The 21,399-nt window shown below is 41.0% G+C and overlaps 1 protein-coding gene across 1 annotated transcript in view; it reads right to left on the reverse strand.

Annotated features, from left to right (window-relative positions):
- The window catches only part of LOC110514491 (cytoplasmic phosphatidylinositol transfer protein 1), a 114,359-nt gene extending 95,175 nt beyond the window's left edge, over positions 1–19,184 (reverse strand). Inside the window, exon 1 of the mRNA XM_090197158.1 lies at positions 18,650–19,184. Within this exon, the coding sequence (XP_090053284.1) occupies positions 18,650–18,697 (48 nt within the window). The 5' untranslated portion in view covers positions 18,698–19,184. The remainder of the gene's footprint in view (positions 1–18,649) is intronic.
- Positions 19,185–21,399: the final 2,215 nt, after the last annotated feature.

A 21,399-nucleotide genomic window follows, 5' to 3' on the forward strand; every position in this document is an offset into this window, starting at 1 on the left:
TAGTGCACTTGATAGGGAACAGGGTGTCGTTTGGGACGCAGACATTCTCTAATGTAGTCTGCCTGGGGAGTCTGTCTGACTCCAAAGTGTGTGTGGTAGAGAGACTCCATCACAGTAATAGCTAATGGGCCGTGTCCTCCAGACAGAGTAACACAGTGACATAATTCAACCGTAACACTGACAACTGATTGACTGGGAGGTAGAGTGAGAGAGTACATCAGTGTCCTCCCACCCACAGCGGCGTTGACAGAAAGCGGATGTTTTCGGTTTTCAGGGATACAGTATTTTCAACCTAACTTCCGTTTCCCCTGAAAAAGGGGGTTAGGTTAGTGTTCTCCTGCTGCTTCACTAGCCCTGATATAGCCTCCATTATTTACACTCCATGTTCCATAATACTAGATGCTACTACAGCCATATCAAGGCTAGCTACCTTTATCTGAGATATGGTTTAATAGCCTTGGATGAATTACAGGGTAATACAGGAGTATTATAGGACATGTGCCTTGCTGTAGAGGATTTTTAAGGGATGGCTACTGAAGTGTTGTCAGGTGTTCTATAGAGGATAGCGGAAGAGAAAGACACACTGCTCTGCTAAAAGTCCATTTGTTAGTGAAACAGTCATGCTTTTATTTCAGTTCATATCAGAACATAGCCATGAGTGTCACACTGAGAATGAATAGTGTTGTAGTGATCCTGCTGTGATGAAGTGGAAGTTAATGGAGACATGGGCTCATCTGGTGACTGACAATTGTAGATACAAACAGCATGTGTAAGTGATGCATTGTTGAGTCAGTCCACACGCACACACACACACACACTCTGGAGTCTTTCTACAACACACACACACACACTCTGGAGTCTTTCTACAACACACACAAACACACTCTGGAGTCTTTCTACGACACACACAAACACACTCTGGAGTCATTCTACAACACACACACACACACACACTCTGGAGTCTTTCTACGACACACACAAACACACTCTGGAGTCATTCTACAACACACACAAACACACTCTGGAGTCTTTCTACAACACACACAAACACACTCTGGAGTCATTCTACAACACACACACACACACACTCTGGAGTCTTTCTACGACACACACAAACACACTCTGGAGTCATTCTACAACACACACAAACACACTCTGGAGTCTTTCTATGACACACACAAACCCACTCTGGAGTCATTCTACAACACACACACACACACTCTGGAGTCTTTCTATGACACACACAAACACACTCTGGAGTCATTCTACAACACACACAAACACACTCTGGAGTCTTTCTACAACACACACAAACACACTCTGGAGTCTTTCTACAACACACACACACACACTCTGGAGTCTTTCTACAACACACACACACACACTCTGGAGTCTTTCTACAACACACACAAACACACTCTGGAGTATTTCTACACCACACACAAACACACTCTGGAGTCTTTCTACAACACACACAAACACACTCTGGAGTCTTTCTACAACACACACAAACACACTCTGGAGTCTTTCTACAACACACACACAAACACACTCTGGTGTCTTTCTACACCACACACAAACACACTCTGGAGTCTTTCTATGACACACACACTTCATTCAGAGAGATTTCCTCTCCAAGGTGTCTTTAGAGCAAGTCCAGTCCAGGCCAACAGCATGATTAAAAGTACTGCAGTCACAATGCTGGCTGGCACTGAGAGCTCCAGAGAGCTCAATGGACACATGCTCGCTCGCGCACACACACACACACACACACACACACACACACACACACACACACACACACAGATCCAGTTTTATTGGAAAGGATATGCAGAGTAGACACTTTGTAATCTAAAGTGGTTGCCAGAGCAACAATGACACTCTTATTGCTTTATTCTGTCTATGTGCTCCCTCCATTCTTCAGGCCTCATTACACTGTGGCCTGAGCACAAGGAGAGGACAGTTCATCTCTCCGTTCAGGAAGAGGCCAAACAGGATCCTAAACTGCCAATTTACTGGATGAGAACCATAATAACCAGGAGCACTGAGGTTGAAATACTTTAAGACAAACTGGAAGTCCAAGTGCTGTAATGAAAATCAATGTAGGCTACATACCACAACGTCCTCCTTGTTTACAGGCATTTCCCTCCCTTGCCATACATTGGAGAGGACAGAGGCAACGAGGCAAACCCTTTAGTAGGAACTACATCATGTGTTAATATGACCACTTCCCTTTATGGACAAATTCTTGACGGAGTGCCTGAAAATGCAAGCCTCTATAGCACACATCACTGTTTCTATAACAACGCTACACTGTATCATTGCTTTACCAAACAGTCTGGAATGCATCGGTGCCAATAATTGGCAAGACAATGGCAAGTTGGCATGGTGGAGCAGAAACAGACTGGCCACCAGGCCATGGAGGAGACGCAGTGAGGGAACAGAGAGGGTTCTGCATATCACACTACACTCACCCCCTGACATCTAGCAGATGGGATAGCTGAGTGTGTCTCCTTCCGTCTGGTCTCTCTGTGCCAGGCCAGTCTGAACGATGAGATCCAGACAGAGGCAAGGGAACAGTCCCCTCGTAGCCAGAGAAGAGAACCTCTACCTTGGGGACTGGAGAGCAAGGCTGAGACTGTTAGTTTCAATTAGCTCCGCCACCATGAAGAATACTGTAGTTTTATGCTGCGTTTTACACACACACACACACACACACACACACACACACACACACACACACACACACACACACACACACACACACACACACACACACACACACACACATTTCAGAGGATTGAAGATGGGTTTCTCTCATTCTGAAATGTGAGATTAATACAATACAAGTTGCTGTCAGTCAATAATAATAATCATCATCGTCAGAGAGAGATTGGAGATACAAAGAGATGAGATAGAGATTACAGAACCACTTAGCCTGTCATGAGCCACAAGCCTCAGAGCCACTGAATAAGCTGTTGCCATGACATTCTATTTGCCTAAATTCAAAGGAGAAAGAGTGTTCTCTTAATTACCTACAGTTCAGTCTGTTGCTACGCGCTACGGTAGAGTTCTTCCTTCTGGGTTTGGCCACCAGCAGGCTTTTGTCCCGGCCCAGCACAACAACACCTGGTTTAACTACTCAACTAATCCTCCAAAACTTTGATTAGCTGAATCAGGATCAGCAAATCATGTCTCGTGCACACCATGTATTTCTATAGGAACGTTCTGTAACCTCCCACAGTCTGGAATAAGTCCCAAAATAAGTGTCATTTATTCTGAAGTTTTCACCTTATCTTCTGTGTACCTAGCCTACCTGTCTGGGTGAATAGAGAATAGGGACGTCAGTGATGTTAGTGGTGCTGACAGAGGGTTGGTTGGTTCACACTGTGATGCCAGAACATGATTACGTCGGTGACCCGCGAGCTGAATACTAAACATTTCCTCGATGCTCATCAGGGAGTCGTTAGCGGTAACACCCCGAACAGCTGTAGCCTCTTCAAAGTGAGGGAAGAAAGCACTACTACCAAATGAATAAACTGACAACTGACTTGAGCCAGAATGCACATACAGAATAGAGGTCGACCGATTAATCGGAATGGGCGATTAATTAGGGCCGATTTCAAGTTTTCATAACAATCGGAAATCTGTATTTTTATTTTTTTTTTACCTTTTATTTAACTAGACAAGTCATTTAATAACACATTCTTATTTTCAATGACGGCCTAGGAACGGTGGGTTAACTGCCTGTTCAGGGGCAGAAAGACAGATTTTCACCTTGTCAGCTCGGGGGACCCAATCTTGCAACCTTACAGTTAACTAGTCCACCGCAATAACGACCTGCCTCTCTCTCGTTGCACTCCACAAGGAGACTGCCTGTTACGCGAATACAGTAAGCCAAGGTAAGTTGCTAGCTAGCATTAAACTTATCTTATATAAAAACAATCAATCATAATCACTAGTTAATTACACATGGTTGATGATATTACTAGATATTATCTAGCGTGTCCTGCGTTGCATATAATCTGACTGAGCATACAAGCAGCAGATTATATGCCAGCAGCTCTCAGATTATATGCCAGCAGGCGCGTAAACATTCACTTTCGTGCGTTTTGCCAGCAGCTCTTCGTTGTGCGTCAAGCATTGCGCTGTTTATGACTTCAAGCCTATCAACTCCCGAGATGAGGCTGGTGTAACCGAAGTGAAATGGCTAGCTAGTTAGCACGCGCTAATAGCATTTCAAACGTCACTCGCTCTGAGCCTTCTAGTAGTTGTTCCCCTTGCTCTACATGGGTAATGCTGCTTCGATAGTGGCTGTTGTCGTTGTGTTGCTGGTTCGAGCCCAGGGAGGAGCGAGGAGAGGGACGGAAGCTATACTGTTACACTGGCAATACTAAAGTGCCTATAAGAACATCCAATAGGCAAAGGTTAATGAAATACAAATGGTATAGAGGGAAATAGTCCTATAATTCCTATAATAACTACAACCTAAAACTTCTTACCTGGGAATATTGAAGACTCATGTTAAAAGGAACCACCAGCTTTCATATGTTCTGAGCAAGGAACTGAAACGTTAGCTTTCTTACATGGCACATATTGCACTTTTACTTTCTTCTCCAACACTTTGTTTTTTTATTTAAACCAAATTGAACATGTTTCATTATTTACTTGAGGCTAAATAGATTTTATTGATGTATTATATTAAGTTAAAATAAGTGTTCATTCCGTGTTGTTGTAATTGTCATTATTACAAATAAATTTAAAATGTAAAATTGGCCGATTAATCGGTATCGGCATTTTTGGTCCTCCAATAATCGGTATCGGCGTTGAAAAATCATAATCGGTCGACCTCTAATACAGAAGCACGTACGCACACGCACACCACACACAAACTCCAGTTGTTCATTCAGCCCCCAATACTTTGATATTTCATTCACTGTTCCTTCCTCAGTCTCCCTGCATGAGATTTAAGATCTAGCTGTTCAATCACTCAAACATGGATGTCATATAACTGTGTGCAGTGTTCCTGTGTCACTAGACAGCAGAGCTGTTTGTGGGTGATTTGAAATCAAATGCCAATAGCGTAGGGACCTGTGGGGAAAGGCAGAGCATAAGAGCAGAGTAGTACAGGGGAGCTGGTGAAACAATAGAGCTCCTGGGTAGTGTTCAGTAGGCACCAAACGGAAAAACATAATGAAACAAATAAATCTAAAAGAGCATTCTGATAGGAGTTCAGGTAGTGACTATTCGTTTCAACATGTTTTCTCCAGTTTTCAGCCTATTGAACACTGCCCGGAGCTTTCAAAGCTCAACTCTGGGAGACGCAATCAAATCATCTGATAGCCAGTGCAGAAAAAGACATTGACCCATTCTCTGTGTTGTCTCGTCAGTAGATTAGTCTGTGTGTCGTTGTTGGTCGTTTGTTTCACAAGAGAGACAAATGATTGGTTATTTCTAAGAAATTAGTTTAGTTTTTTATGCCTCAGAGAGATGCTATGAGACACCATTGTAATGCAGGGCCAACATTAGAGACACTCCATCACGCCCCTCAAGCTCCATGGGAGAGCTTCAGCGAGAAGAAAATAGCCTAGCATAGTCTAAACACACGCACACACACCACAGACCACATCACAGACCACATCACAGAGCAAATAAAATGTGATTTGTTTGATTTGATTTTCTAAATCCTTAAGCAGTGCAGCGAACATGGAGTTGTGTCCCCCGAAGCTTCACACATCAAAACAATCTATTCTCTGACTTAATTACACTTTTCTGTGTCTCTCTTGATGGCTCTGCAAGCCATGCAGTGATGACATGTGATGAGAAGAGTCGTGACAGTTCCGTTATCTTATGGAAAGTATTAGCAATGCAGATGACCCGCACCAGGGGATGGAATGGTTTAGAACAGGAAAACCAGGGTTGGGTAGTAACTGCTTACATGTAATCAGTTACATGTAATATGATTACAAAAAACAAACTGTAATCGGTTACATCACCAGCAAAAATATTGTAATCAGAATACAGATACTTTTGAAAAACTAAATTACTTCTTGGATTACTTTTAAATGCAGAAAGGATGTTTGCGGGAAATTACACCTTTCTGTTTTCTCAACGACATTCAATTCAGCATTGAAAAAAGGCGCAACTTTAAGTTTATTCCACCTGAGCGAGTCTGACGACAAGTCAGAGGCCATTATGATGACACCAAATGCATTCTCATGCCTCTTAAGGGGGAATGTAATTCGATTACATTACTGAGTTTGGGTAATCCAAAAGTTACGTTACGGATTACAATTTTGGACAGGTAACTAGTAACTAACAGATTACGTTTAGAAAGTATCCTACCCAACGCTGAGGAAAACGCATTGAGCTATGATTTAGTTAGAACAAGGTAACCACCAGGATTTTCTCTACTTGAATGGACTAAAAGAAACAAGTAGCTTACATAATCAACACTTGATATAGTATATGCTTTTGATATAGCAAGGGCCAACATCCATCTGCCTCTGAAGCACTGTCTCTGAAGCACTGTCTCTGAAGCACTGTGTCTGAAGCACTGTGTCTGTGATATTTCAAGGTAAAAATGTGTTTTTTATCTGACAGATACTTATTTGTGAACATTCAGACAAATGCAAAGGGTCATTTCAATTCTGAGACAGATCCATACTGCCATGCAACTGGCTGGAGCTAGACCACGTCATCAAACTGACTGGAGGTCAGTCCAGTGATATCATCAACAGATTAAACCGGCAGCCTGGTCGGGAGGGAAAATATAATCTTCAATCACAAGTGAGCCCAAAAAAAGAACCCCATCTGGTTTATAGCCAGTGGCCAGACCGCCAGTGTTCAGCCAGCTAGACTAAGCCTGTCCAGAGCCGTGATATAGTGACAGACCTATAATCACAATCACACGGCAACACACAAGAACAATTTACTGGTGGGGTTGATGAGAGAACAATATGGTTGGATGAGGTTCGATAGACTTCAGAGGGTGATACTTTCTCACTTGGTCTCTTCAATGGGGAGTAGGCAATGTTCTCATTTGTTAATAACTGTGGGGAATAGTACACCTGGTCACGTAGATGGTTAAATCATTACGACCTCAAAGAAACACTAGGGGTAGTGAAGACAGTAAGGCCAACTATTCCTAACATACCAAAACACAACAAACACTCTACAGATACCAATAAGCTTAAAAACTTCTTGAATCTAGGGGGCACTATTTTCATTTTTGGAAAAATAACGTTCCCTAAGTAAACGGGCTATTTTGTCAGGACAAGATGCTAGAATATGCATATAATTGACAGCTTAGGATAGAAAACACTCTAAAGTTTCCAAAACTGTAAAGATATTGTCTGTGAGTATAACAGAACTGTTATTGCAGGCGAAAGCCTGAGAAAAATCCAATCAGGAAGTGACTCTTATTTAGAAACCTCTGCGTTCCTATGTGTCCCTATTGAGCAGTGAATGAGATATCAACCAGATTCCTTTTTCTATGGCTTCCCTAATGTGTCTAGTGTCACAATACATAGTTTCAGGCTTTTATTTTGAAAACGCGTCAGTGGTCAGCTGAAGTCTCTCAGAGTGTTTTGTGCGTAAAGGACAAATGCGGTCATTGTTTCTCTCTTTCCTACTAAGAAGCCATCTGTTCCGGTTGATATATTATCGAATAGATATTTGAAAAACACCTTGAGGATTGATTATAAACAACGTTTGCCATGTTTCTGTCGATATTATGGAGCTAATTTTGAATATTTTTCGGCGTTGTCGTGACCACAATTTCCGGTCGAATTCTCAGCCAAACGTGAAAAACTAATGGAGGTATTTCGGCTTCAAAAATAATATTTTTGGAAAAAAGGAACATTTGCTCTCTAACTGGGAGTCTCGTGAGTGAAAACATCCGAAGATCATCAAAGGTAAACAATTTAATTTGATTGCTTTTCTGATTTTCGTGACCAGGTTGCCTGCTGCTAGCTAGGCATAATGCTATGCTAGGTTATCGATAAACTTACACAAATGCTTGTCTTGCTTTGGCTGTAAAGCATATTTTCAAAATCTGAGATGACAGGGTGATTAACAAATGGCTAAGCTGTGTCTCAATATATTTCACTTGTGATTTCATGAATATGAATATTTTCTAGTAATATTTATGTCCGTTGCGTTATGCTAATTAGTGTCAGTTGATGATTACGCTCCCAGATCTGGGATGGGTAGTTACAAGAGGAAATAAATCCATTCCATATGCTCAAGTCCAGGAGGCGGGAATTAGAAACTGAAGCACCACCTGGAAACAACAGATGGCCTACAGATAGAACAGATCGAACAAAGATATGTCCCGCATTAAAAGCCAAGGCTATTTTAGTCATTCATGACATTATGGAGCTACAGTGCCTTGCGAAAGTATTCGGCCCCCTTGAACTTTGCGACCTTTTGCCACATTTCAGGCTTCAAACATAAAGATATAAAACTGTATTTTTTTGTGAAGAATCAACAACAAGAGGGACACAATCATGAAGTGGAACGACATTTATTGGATATTTCAAACTTTTTTAACAAATCAAAAACTGAAAAATTGGGCGTGCAAAATTATTCAGCCCCTTTACTTTCAGTGCAACAAACTCTCTCCAGAAGTTCAGTGAGGATCTCTGAATGATCCAATGTTAACCTAAATGACTAATGATGATAAATACAATCCACTTGTGTGTAATCAAGTCTCCGTATAAATGCACCTGCACTGTGATAGTCTCAGAGGTCCGTTAAAAGCGCAGAGAGCATCATGAAGAACAAGGAACACACCAGGCAGGTCCGAGATACTGTTGTGAAGAAGTTTAAAGCCGGATTTGGATACAAAAAGATTTCCCAAGCTTTAAACATCCCAAGGAGCACTGTGCAAGCGATAATATTGAAATGGAAGGAGTATCAGACCACTGCAAATCTACCAAGACCTGGCCGTCCCTCTAAACTTTCAGCTCATACAAGGAGAAGACTGATCAGAGATGCAGCCAAGAGGCCCATGATCACTCTGGATGAACTGCAGAGATCTACAGCTGAGGTGGGAGACTCTGTCCATAGGACAACAATCAGTCGTATATTGCACAAATCTGGCCTTTATGGAAGAGTGGCAAGAAGAAAGCCATTTCTTAAAAATATCCATAAAAATTGTCGTTTAAAGTTTGCCACAAGCCACCTGGGAGACACACCAAACATGTGGAAGAAGGTGCTCTGGTCAGATGAAACCAAAATTTAACTTTTTGGCAACAATGCAAAACGTTATGTTTGGCGTAAAAGCAACACCCTGAACACACCATCCCCACTGTCAAACATGGTGGTGGCAGCATCATGGTTTGGGCCTGCTTTTCTTCAGCAGGGACAGGGAAGATGGTTAAAATTGATGGGAAGATGGATGGAGCCAAATACAGGACCATTCTGGAAGAAAACCTGATGGAGTCTGCAAAAGACCTGAGACTGGGACGGAGATTTGTCTTCCAACAAGACAATGATCCAAAACATAAAGCAAAATCTACAATGGAATGGTTCAATAATAAACATATCCAGGTGTTAGAATGGCCAAGTCAAAGTCCAGACCTGAATCCAATCGAGAATCTGTGGAAAGAACTGAAAACTGCTGTTCACAAATGCTCTCCATCCAACCTCACTGAGCTCGAGCTGTTTTGCAAGGAGGAATGGGAAAAAATGTCAGTCTCTCGATGTGCAAAACTGATAGAGACATACCCCAAGCGACTTACAGCTGTAATCGCAGCAAAAGGTGGCGCTACAAAGTATTAACTTAAGGGGGCTGAATAATTTTGCACGGCCAATTTTTCAGTTTTTGATTTGTTAAAAAAGTTTGAAATATCCAATAAATGTCGTTCCACTTCATGATTGTGTCCCACTTGTTGTTGATTCTTCACAAAAAAATACAGTTTTATATCTTTATGTTTGAAGCCTGAAATGTGGCAAAAGGTCGCAAAGTTCAAGTGGCCGAATACTTTCGCAAGGCACTGTATAACATTGAATTGAGCTTGAAGTGATGTTATGGTAATGGCACACATAGGATACATTTATTTTGAAGTGGTTGTAATAGGATATAGCACATCAGATATGCCCATTGAATGATAAAATTCTCAACCTCGTCCTTTTGATCATTTCCTCCTTTAAGTGGACTCTGAAAGTCGAGTAGTTTCAACCTGCAAGCGGAGAGTCCTGAAAGAAAATGACTTAAAACCCTGAACTCACTGTCCCTTCTGTTAATTGCACATCCCGCGCAGCAGCTAAATGAGAGGCCATCTGTCAAACTATTCTGCTGTGCTCGGTCTATTAAAAGGGATAACCTTCACCGCTCTCATTTCCACGGCAAAACAATGTCACCATGGAAATAAAGCATTGTAACTGAGGTGTTTGTTTGGACTGTACCTGCTGCGAGACCAGAGAGTCCATATAGAAACACCTCCGTCAATGTTCTGTAGAGACCTAAAGAGGGTCCATATAGAAACACCTCAGTCAATGTTCTGTAGAGACCTAAAGATGGTCCATATAGAAACACCTCAGTCAATGTTCTGTAGAGACCTAAAGAGGGTCCATATTGAAACACCTCAGTCAATGTTCTGTAGAGACCTAAAGATGGTCCATATAGAAACACCTCAGTCAATGTTCTGTAGAGACCAGAGAGTCCATATAGAAACACCTCAGTCAATGTTCTGTAGATACCAGAGAGTCCATATAGAAACACCTCAGTCAATGTTCTGTAGAGAACTAAAGAGAGTCCATATAGAAACACCTCAGTCAATGTTCTGTAGAGACCTAAAGATGGTCCATATAGAAACACCTCAGTCAATGTTCTGTAGATACCAGAGAGTCCATATAGAAACACCTCAGTCAATGTTCTGTAGAGAACTAAAGAGAGTCCATATAGAAATACCTCAGTCAATGTTCTGTAGAGACCTAAAGATGGTCCATATAGAAACACCTCATTCAATGTTCTGTAGAGACCTAAAGATGGTCCATATAGAAATACCTCAGTCAATATTCTGTAGAGACCAGAGAGTCCATATAGAAATACCTCAGTCAATGTTCTGTAGAGACCAGAGAGTCCATATAGAAACACCTCAGTCAATGTTCTGTAGAGACCTAAAGAGGGTCCATATAGAAACACCTCAGTCAATGTTCTGTATCGACCTAAAGATGGTCCATATAGAAACACCTCAGTCAATGTTCTGTAGAGACCTAAAGATGGTCCATATAGAAACATCTAAGTCAATGTTCTGTAGAGACCAGAGAGTCCATATAGAAACACCTCAGTCAATGTTCTGTAGAGACCTAAAGATGGTCCATATAGAAATACCTCATTCAATGTTCTGTAGAGACCTAAAGATGGTTCATATAGAAACACCTCAGTCAATGTTCTGTAGATACCTAAAGATGGTCCATATAGAAACACCTCAGTCAATGTTCTGTAGAGACCTAAAGATGGTCCATATAGAAACATCTAAGTCAATGTTCTGTAGAGACCAGAGAGTCCATATAGAAACACCTCAGTCAATGTTCTGTAGAGAACTAAAGAGAGTCCATATAGAAACACCTCAGTCAATGTTCTGTAGAGACCTAAAGATGGTCCATATAGAAACACCTCAGTCAATGTTCTGTAGATACCAGAGAGTCCATATAGAAACACCTCAGTCAATGTTCTGTAGAGAACTAAAGAGAGTCCATATAGAAATACCTCAGTCAATGTTCTGTAGAGACCTAAAGATGGTCCATATAGAAACACCTCATTCAATGTTCTGTAGAGACCTAAAGATGGTCCATATAGAAATACCTCAGTCAATATTCTGTAGAGACCAGAGAGTCCATATAGAAATACCTCAGTCAATGTTCTGTAGAGACCAGAGAGTCCATATAGAAACACCTCAGTCAATGTTCTGTAGAGACCTAAAGAGGGTCCATATAGAAACACCTCAGTCAATGTTCTGTATCGACCTAAAGATGGTCCATATAGAAACACCTCAGTCAATGTTCTGTAGAGACCTAAAGATGGTCCATATAGAAACATCTAAGTCAATGTTCTGTAGAGACCAGAGAGTCCATATAGAAACACCTCAGTCAATGTTCTGTAGAGACCTAAAGATGGTCCATATAGAAATACCTCATTCAATGTTCTGTAGAGACCTAAAGATGGTTCATATAGAAACACCTCAGTCAATGTTCTGTAGATACCTAAAGATGGTCCATATAGAAACACCTCAGTCAATGTTCTGTAGAGACCTAAAGATGGTCCATATAGAAACATCTAAGTCAATGTTCTGTAGAGACCAGAGAGTCCATATAGAAACACCTCAGTCAATGTTCTGTAGAGACCTAAAGAGGGTCCATAGGTACGTGTCTCTATAAGCAGAAAGTGTTGCGCCCTGACTTTAGAGAGACGTTTTATTTCTCTTTTTGGTTAGGTCAGGGTGTGATGTGGGGTGGGCATTCTATTTTTTTATTTCTAGTTTTCTTTATTTCTATGTTTTGGCCGGGTATGGTTCTCAATCAGGGACAGCTGTCGATCGTTGTCTCTTATTGGGAATCAAACTTAGGTAGCCCTTTTTCCCTCCTTTCAGTGTGGGTTGTTGACTTTGTTAATGGCATTATCGCCCAGTTAAGCTTCACGGTCGTTTCTTTGTTTTGTTGGCAACATTTTTATCAAATAAAGAAAATGTACGCCCACCACGCTGCGCTTTGGACTACTTATTCCTTCCAGACGGCCGTGACAGAAAGCTTTTCGGTTGACTTTATGACTTACACCCCTTTATGACATTTCCATGGCAACTAAGGGTTAATTAGCTTATTTTTACGTAAGAGAACCTCGTTCTTGTGAAGTGTTGACATGTTTGGAATGGGTGTAATGACTCCTGGATCCTGTGACTTTATGACACAGTAATAGGCCTAATTGATGTTTCAGGGGAAACAGATGATTCCTCTTGCTGAGGAATAGAGGAATGCAGTGTCAACTCTGGTCATCATCTTATAGCAAACAGGAATCTAAAGGTTGAAGAGGGCCTTAATTTATCATTTCAACCAAGATGTTCAAGAGTTACAAGTTGATACACAGGGTCAGACTGAAAGTAACAAAGATTCTGAAATGCAGATTTGTGTGCTGTGAGGTCAGGAAGTCATAGGCTTACTTCTCCAGAAGGACTATACTAAGGGCTTTTGTCCCCACACAAGCCATCATTGTTTGGCCTTAGCAGGAACACATACCCTCATTCCCTGCATATACTGTAAACCTCTCTCAGGTCATGACTGAGGGCAGGGGTATCAGAACACAGCAAGGTCATGAAACAAAGAAGGCTCAGGATCCTATTCTGGCATCAAACAAACAGTCTGTGGGTAGCAGAGCTCTCTCTCTCTCTCTCTCTGAAGATACAGTAATATGATCCACAGGGAACTAAAATAGTTTTTCTGCCCATTGAAGATCAAGTGTAATGCCCCTGAGATCAAACGTACTGTATCTCATCATCCCAGAATGCAGTAAATTAACTGCCAGTGTCTCGCAGCCAGGGAACTCCCACAGCCTGTGAACACATCTGCATAATTTTGTCGACAAAATTGAAAAGCACTGCGGTGCCAGCAGACCAATGTTGTATGGTTAGAGTGGCCACGGTGGGAGTGTTTCCTCTAATCAGGAACAACACACAGTGCTTCACAACAACTACAGACCCTGTCTGGGATGCAGCTGTAGAGATGATATGTGACAGAACTCATAAAACCATTATAACATTTTTACAAAGCTTAATTTTTTAAGTTCAAAATGTTTAAATATACATTATATACCGAACAAAAATACTAACACAACATGTAAAGTGTTGCTCCCATGTTTCATGAGCTGAACTAAAAACATCCAGATAGGGTTGCACATTTTGGGGAATATTCAGAAGTGGAAACCTTCCGTGGGAATTAACGGGAATATATTGGAATTAATGGTAATATATGCAAATTAATATTAATACCAGTGAAATGTAGATGTTTTTTGCATTGGATATATTTACCATATCATATGGAGACATAAACATAAACCTTTTACCTTATCATAAGTAGACATAATTGCAAATTATTAAATCCTTCCAATAGAAATTTAAAAAACGATTTAGTTACGAATTTAACTTTAATTAAATGAGTTGACTCTTCACATGGGATGATTTCACTGAACAACAAAAGGGAATATTGAAGGATCCCCAATTATCCATCACATCTCCCAACAATGTTTTCAACATACATGTGTAAAATGACAGTCTAGAAACTAAAGCCTTGGTTGTCTTCCTCTCAGGCTTCCATGTCTTCTCCCTGGACCTCCTCAATATCTATCTCTTGAATATCAAACTCTGAGGCCTCATCTTCACTATCACTTTCTAACCTTGTTGAGGATGGCTCGTTGTCAGGCTCAAAAAGCCTCAAATTTGCCCGGAAGGCCACCAATTTTTCAACCCTTGTATTGGTCAGCCTGTTGCGTGCTTTGGTGTGTGTGTTCCAAAACATGGACCAGTTGCGCTCTGAGGCGGCCGATGTTGGTGGGATTTGGAGGATGGAGGAGGCAACAGGGGAAAGAGTCTCAGATCCACAAAGTCCCTTCCACCAGGTGGCTGATGAGATATGTTGGGACGACTGCCATATTGCATTTCCATCCTAAAGCCCTTGCTTGGAAGTGTACTTCGCCAGACTGCCAAGAACCTTACCCTCATCTAGGCCAGGGTGGCGAGACACAGTAGTGATGACACCATAGGCCTTGTTGATCTCTGCACCAGACAGGATGCTCTTGCCAGCATACTTGGGGTCCAACATGTACACTGCAGCATGAATGGGCTTCAGGCAGAAGTCTTCACGCTTTTTGATGTATTTCAGAACTACAGTTTCCTCTGCTTGGAGCAACAGTGAAGTGGGCAGGGCAATACGGATTTCTTCTCTTACATCTGCAGGCAGAGTCTGAACATGAGACAGGATGGAATTGTCCCTCAATCCGTGCAATGGCAACTGCTATAGGTTTCAGGAGTTTCTGGCTGCTTACCACTCTCTCCCAAAATACATAATCCAGGAGACTCCTCTTGATGGGGCTGTCCATATCGGCAGACTGTTTTACCTCTAGAAGACTGTCAAACATGATGTCAACACCTCTCCAACGGGTGTTCCTTGGCAGCTTCAATGTGGTGCTCTTATTCTTCTCACTTTGCTTGGCGGGGTAGATTGCTGCTCTAACTTGATGACCCTTCACATACCTAATCATTTCCTTGGCTCTCTTGTAGAGTGTATCCATTGTTTTCAGTGCCATGATGTCCTTGAGGAGCAGATTCAATGCATGAGCAGCACAACCAATGGGTGTGATGTGAGGGTAGGACTCCTCCACTTTAGACCAAGCAGCCTTCATGTTCGCAGCATTGTCTGTCACCAGTGCAAATACCTTCTGTGGTCCAAGGTCATTGATGACTGCCTTCAGCTCATCTGCAATGTAGAGAACGGTGTGTCTGTTGTCCCTTGTTTCTGTGCTCTTGTAGAATACTGGTTGAGGGGTGGAGATGATGTAGTTTAATTATTCCTTGCCCACGAACATTCGACCACCCATCAGAGATGATTGCAATACAGTCTGCATTCTCTATGATTTGCTTGACCTTCACTTAAACTCTGTTGAACTCTGCATCCAGCAAATGAGTAGACAATGCATGTCTGGTTAGAAGAGTGTATGCTGGGCGAAGAACATTCAGAAATCTCTTCCAATACACATTGCCTGTGAGCATCAGAGCTGAACCAGTTGTATACACAGATCGAGCAAGACATTCATCAGCATTTCTCTGACTACGTTCCTCCACTAAGTAAAAAAAACATCAGATTCCAGGAGGACCATGAGCTGTTGCTATCGCTAAGGTGTCGGATTCATCATTTTCACCTCGAATAGAAGTGTAGGGACTTTTGTCAGAGATTGCTTGTTGTGAGCGCTGAGGGAACTTTATGCACTTGGCCAGATGATTCTGCATTTTTGTTGCATTTTTCACATATGATTTGGCACAGTATTTGCAAAAGTACACAGCTTTTCCTTCTACATTAGCTGCAGGGAAATGTCTCCACACATCAGATAGCGCCCGTGGCATTTTCCTGTAAAGATTTTTTTTTAAATAGGTTTTTAAAAAACAAATACAATTTCATGTACAGATAAATAGTTAAACAGATAGATTAAACAACACCTTTGTAAGACAAATGTTTTAAAATTAAACATGTATGGAAACAGGTGAATTAACACTCCTCAGTTAGCAGGCTCAAGCATGCTAAAACCTACATGGTATCAAAAAATAATTAGCATAAATTGTTAAAAAGTTAGAAATGATTTAAAAACACATTTAGGCTACTATTTACTAGTTAACAAAAAATCATGTATGTCATATAAAATATATTCACCCCACCCAGTTTTGTAATCAAAAAGCATGTAGTCCTTGCCTCTGACAGTGTAGTAGTGTGGGCTCAATAGCATCTCATTTGTGTGCAAGATCTTGAGAATCAGCTGTACATGTGATTCCATTCCATTCCATTGAATTGAGGATAGTTTAACCAAAATATGCCACAAGACGTAGAATTGCCTTACGTGTATCCCACAAAAAAAGGTTCACTGTTATTAGCTAACTTTTAGATGAATTTAAGCAAAAATTCCTAGGGCTTAACTTCCCATCGAAAAAATTCCAGATACTGACTAGTTTTCTGATCCACGCCCCTGCCTTTTAAAGGCATCTGTGACCCACAGATGCATATTTGTATTCCCAGTCATGAGAAATCCATAGATTAATTTATTTCCATTGACTGATTTCCTTATATGAACTGTAACTCTGTAAAAATCTTTGACATTTTTTGCATGTTGCATTTATATATTTTTCACTATAGAACAACATGTGAACGATCCAGTTATTTTTAAATGAAGTCATTTCTTAGAAACCATCCCTAAAAGGACACAAATAGGAAATACTAATGATCATTACAGGAGTTTACTTGTGTCTTTAAATTAAGGGAATGAACACCCCCACATACAGTGCATTCGGAAAGTGTTCAGGCCCCTTCACCTTTTCCACATTTTGTTATGTTACAACCTTATTCTAAAATGGATTTTTATATATATATATATATATATATATATATATATATATATATATATCTACACACAATAGCCCATAATGACAAGGCGAAAACAGGTTTTTAGAAATGTTAGCTAATTTATCAAAAATAAAAAAACTGAAATACCTTATTTACATAAGTATTCAGACCCTTTGCAATGACACTCGAAATTGAGCTCAGGTGCATACTCTTTACATTGATCATCCTTGAGATGTTTCTACAACTTGATTGGAGTTCACCTGTAGTATATTTACATGATTTGGACATGATTTGTCTATATAAAAGGTCCCACAGTTGACAGTGCATGTCAGAGCAAAAACCAAGCCAGGAGGTTGAAGGAATTGTCTGTAGAGCTCCAATACAGGAATGTGTCGAGGCACAGGTCTGGGGAAGGGTAGCAAACACTTTCGATCAGTTAACTCTATATTTGTACCAGAGGGAAAACAGTTACAGAGGCATTGTAGTTACAGAGTGACACAAGTCCTAACTGATGGTCGTATGAGTAGGCTAGCAGAGTGACACAAGTCCTAACTGATGGTCGTATGAGTAGGCTAGCAGAGTGACACAAGTCCTAACTGATGGTCGTATGAGTAGGCTAGCAGAGTGACACAAGTCCTAACTGATGGTCGTATGAGTAGAATAGCAGAGTGACACAAGTTCTAACTGATGGTCGTATGAGTAGAATAGCAGAGTGACACAAGTCCTAACTGATGGTGGTATGAGTAGAATAGCAGAGTGACACAAGTCCTAACTGATGGTCGTATGAGTAGGCTAGCAGAGTGACACAAGTCCTAACTGATGGTCGAATGAGTAGAATAGCAGAGTGACACAAGTCCTAACTGATGGTCGTATGAGTAGAATAGCAGAGTGACACAAGTCCTAACTGATGGTCGTATGAGTAGGCTAGCAGAGTGACACAAGTCCTAACTGATGGTCGTATGAGTAGGCTAGCAGAGTGACACAAGTCCTAACTGATGGTCGTATGAGTAGACTAGCAGAGTGACACAAGTCCTAACTGATGGTCGTATGAGTAGGCTAGCAGAGTGACACAAGTCCTAACTGATGGTCATATGAGTAGAATAGCAGAGTGACACAAGTCCTAACTGATGGTCGTATGAGTAGGCTAGCAGAGTGACACACACAGACAACAACATACTGTAACATCTCTACATGTTTTGCTTGGTGTCTTAGATATGCATGTGAAGATTTGGCACTTAAAGCCCAAAAAACAAACAAGGAAAGTATGGCGTAGGCCTAGCATACTTCCAACAGCACCACCCTGTGGTTTAGCCTACAGTACTCTAAATAGCTCCTACAATCAGTGTGGTACAAAAGTTCTTCACAAGAAAATGGCATAACTACCTACTCCATCCAGTTTGCAACTAGCATGGTAGACATTCCATACAATGACCAACGCGATACCTACCATGCAACAGCCTAAACCTTTCACAGTTTTAGGTTTAGTAGGACAGAAGAAAACGCAAAATGTTCAGAAAAACTGGGAGATATAAGTACCCTAACTTACCTCTTCCACAGTGAGCGGCATACATATTCTATATTCCTTCATCAACATATTCTTCCTCCGTCAAGACTGTTGTCAAAAAAACGACTAGAAGTTGAAACGACGTTTAGGTTCTGTGTCTTTTGGCGGTCTATGTCAACTCAAACTTATGCCAGCGCTAGGCAATTGTCATCAAAGATAAGCACGAGACTGATAAAAAACAAAACAATCTTTATATTTGATTAGAACAACTATGCTATCTCAGTCCAGCGTTGAATGTGAGCGTCCGCTATCCCACTGCAATCACACGACCGAGCAGAGCAAAGTAAATGCAGTCATCTTCTCACTGAAATCATGAGGGAACATCCACTAAAACGACCCATTAGCTAAATAATTGGCACGGTAAAGATCAGCAACGCTTCTGATGGTAATATTAGTTGTAAAAGAAAAGCATTACAAAAACGGTGATGAACTCTAGGCTAAATTCCCCTGAGCACTATCCAAGACTCATCCGAAGTGTCGTGTGGCAGCGCTAACGTCCCGGACAAAGCAAGCACACAGTGAGCTCTGAATTGAGCCACGTTGGTCCCAAATCAAAATTGGCGAGTTTGCTGTTGTTGTTCGGCTACATCATCAAGGTGATGCTGCTGTCTGGCGGTAAACTGACGATACTCTATTGCAACATTCAGCACTCCCTCTTTACTTCGCAATGAACAGAAAACAACTGCCCATTCATTCCGATCTGGAAATAGGCAACCTGGTCTCAGAGCATTTCGTAATATTATTTATGTAAATCCGAGATACTCATTTTGTATGGCATGTATTCATTTGTGGATGTCCATCACCCATTTCATGTGTTATTTTACAAATTACAATTCATATTATTTGTTAAGAATTTTCAAAATGCAAAATATTTTACGAATTTGTATGTTGTACAATATGTTACGAATTTTCTAAATATACAATTTGTTACGAATTAGCAAAACGTATGATATGTTACGAAGCTAGCTAGGTGGCTAGGTGGCCAACATTAGCTAGCTGGCTAATGTTAGCTAGGTTAGGGGATAGGGTTAGGGTTAAGTTTAGGAGTTATTTTAAAATGTTAGGGGAAGGGGAAGAGTTAGCTAAAATGGTTAACGTTAAGGTTAGGCAAAGAGTTAGCTAACATGCTAAGTAGTTGAAAAGTAGCTGAAAAGTAGTAATTATTTGAAAAGTTAGCCGATCTAAAATGCCAAAATTGTCCACAATGAGAATTGAACTGTCACCAAAGCTCCATAAACTACCCGACCTGTACCACCTGTACGCTCTCGTTGGTTGGCCCTCGTTTCATACTCGTCGCCAAACCCACTGGCTGCAGGTTATCTACAAGTCTCTGCTAGGTAAAGCCCCGCCTTATCTCAGCTCACTGGCCACCATTGCAGCACCCACTCGTAGCATGCGCTCCAGCAGGTATATCTCACTGGTCACCCCCAAAGCCAATTCCTCCTTTGGTCATATTTCCTTCCAGTTTTCTGCTGCCAATGACTGCAACAAACTGCAAAAATCTCTGAAGCTGGAGACTCATATCTCCCTCACTAGCTTTAAGCACCAGTTGTCAGAGCAGCTCACAGATCACTGCACCTGTACATAGCCCATCTGTAAACAGCCCATCTATCTACCTACCTCATCCCCATACTGAATTTAGTTATTTATCTTGCTCCTTTGCACCCCAGTATCTCTACTTGCACATTCATCTTCTGCACATCTACCATTCCAGTGTGTAATTGCCATATTGTAATTACTTCGCCACCATGGCCTATTTATTGCCTTAACTCCCTTACCTCATTTGCACTCACTGTATATAGACTTTTTGTTTTATTTTGTTCTACTGTATTATTGACTATGTTTTGTTTATTCCATGTGTAACTCTGTGTTGTTGTATGTGTCGAATTGCTATGCTTTATCTTGGCCAGGTCGCAGTTGCAAATGAGAACTTGTTCTCAACTAGCCTACCCGGTTAAATACATGTGAAATCAAATTTAAAAAATAAAACTCTCAACCTTGGGTTGCTAGATGTTGTGTTGTATGCCCACCCATCCATTCCAACCAACAAGGCTACTTTCATTTTTCCTTTAAGTAATCATCTGCCTTATGTAACCATATCAACCATAATATATCATACTCGTTCCAATCCAGGATTATAATTACTATGTTACTTCTATTCTATGAGACCAGGCTGAAATAGGATGCTGCAACTGAAGTCACCCTACAGCCTTCAACCCTGGGCGCATGAGCAGCGGTGTATGCAGCTCAGCCAGAGATCACCAAACATAAATAACCCGTTTCACAAAACCTACAATAAACCAATGTATTTTTTTCTTCAGAAAAATATTTAATTTGTGCAATCATAACTGTGCGCTATAGCTTATGAAATACATGGATTGCATTATTGCATAACCTTCCCTAATGTGAATAATGGTAGGCTATAGGATTTTTTTGCCTACATTGCAGTGCATGGATCTAGTAAAAATAGTTCAAATAAAGCCAGTTCATAGATTCATAGCGTAGCATCACAAATCACTGTAAAGCCCCAAAACGGTACGTCACAATTAGAAGCGAATGTTAATTTTCCGGATTTTATTTTGAAAAGGACACATGTGTGTTTGCCTACGGGAAAATTAAAGGTGACACGCCGTCACAACTCGTGCTAAATTACAAAAGCCTATGTTATTTCAAAGCAATCAGTGCAGTGAAATTGCAGTGCACTCATTTGCGACATTCTGCCCTACAGTCTC

Source organism: Oncorhynchus mykiss, chromosome 13 (genome assembly GCF_057628025.1).
Source record: "Oncorhynchus mykiss isolate SJ-2025 chromosome 13, ASM5762802v1, whole genome shotgun sequence".
NCBI classification, from domain to species: domain Eukaryota; kingdom Metazoa; phylum Chordata; class Actinopteri; order Salmoniformes; family Salmonidae; genus Oncorhynchus; species Oncorhynchus mykiss.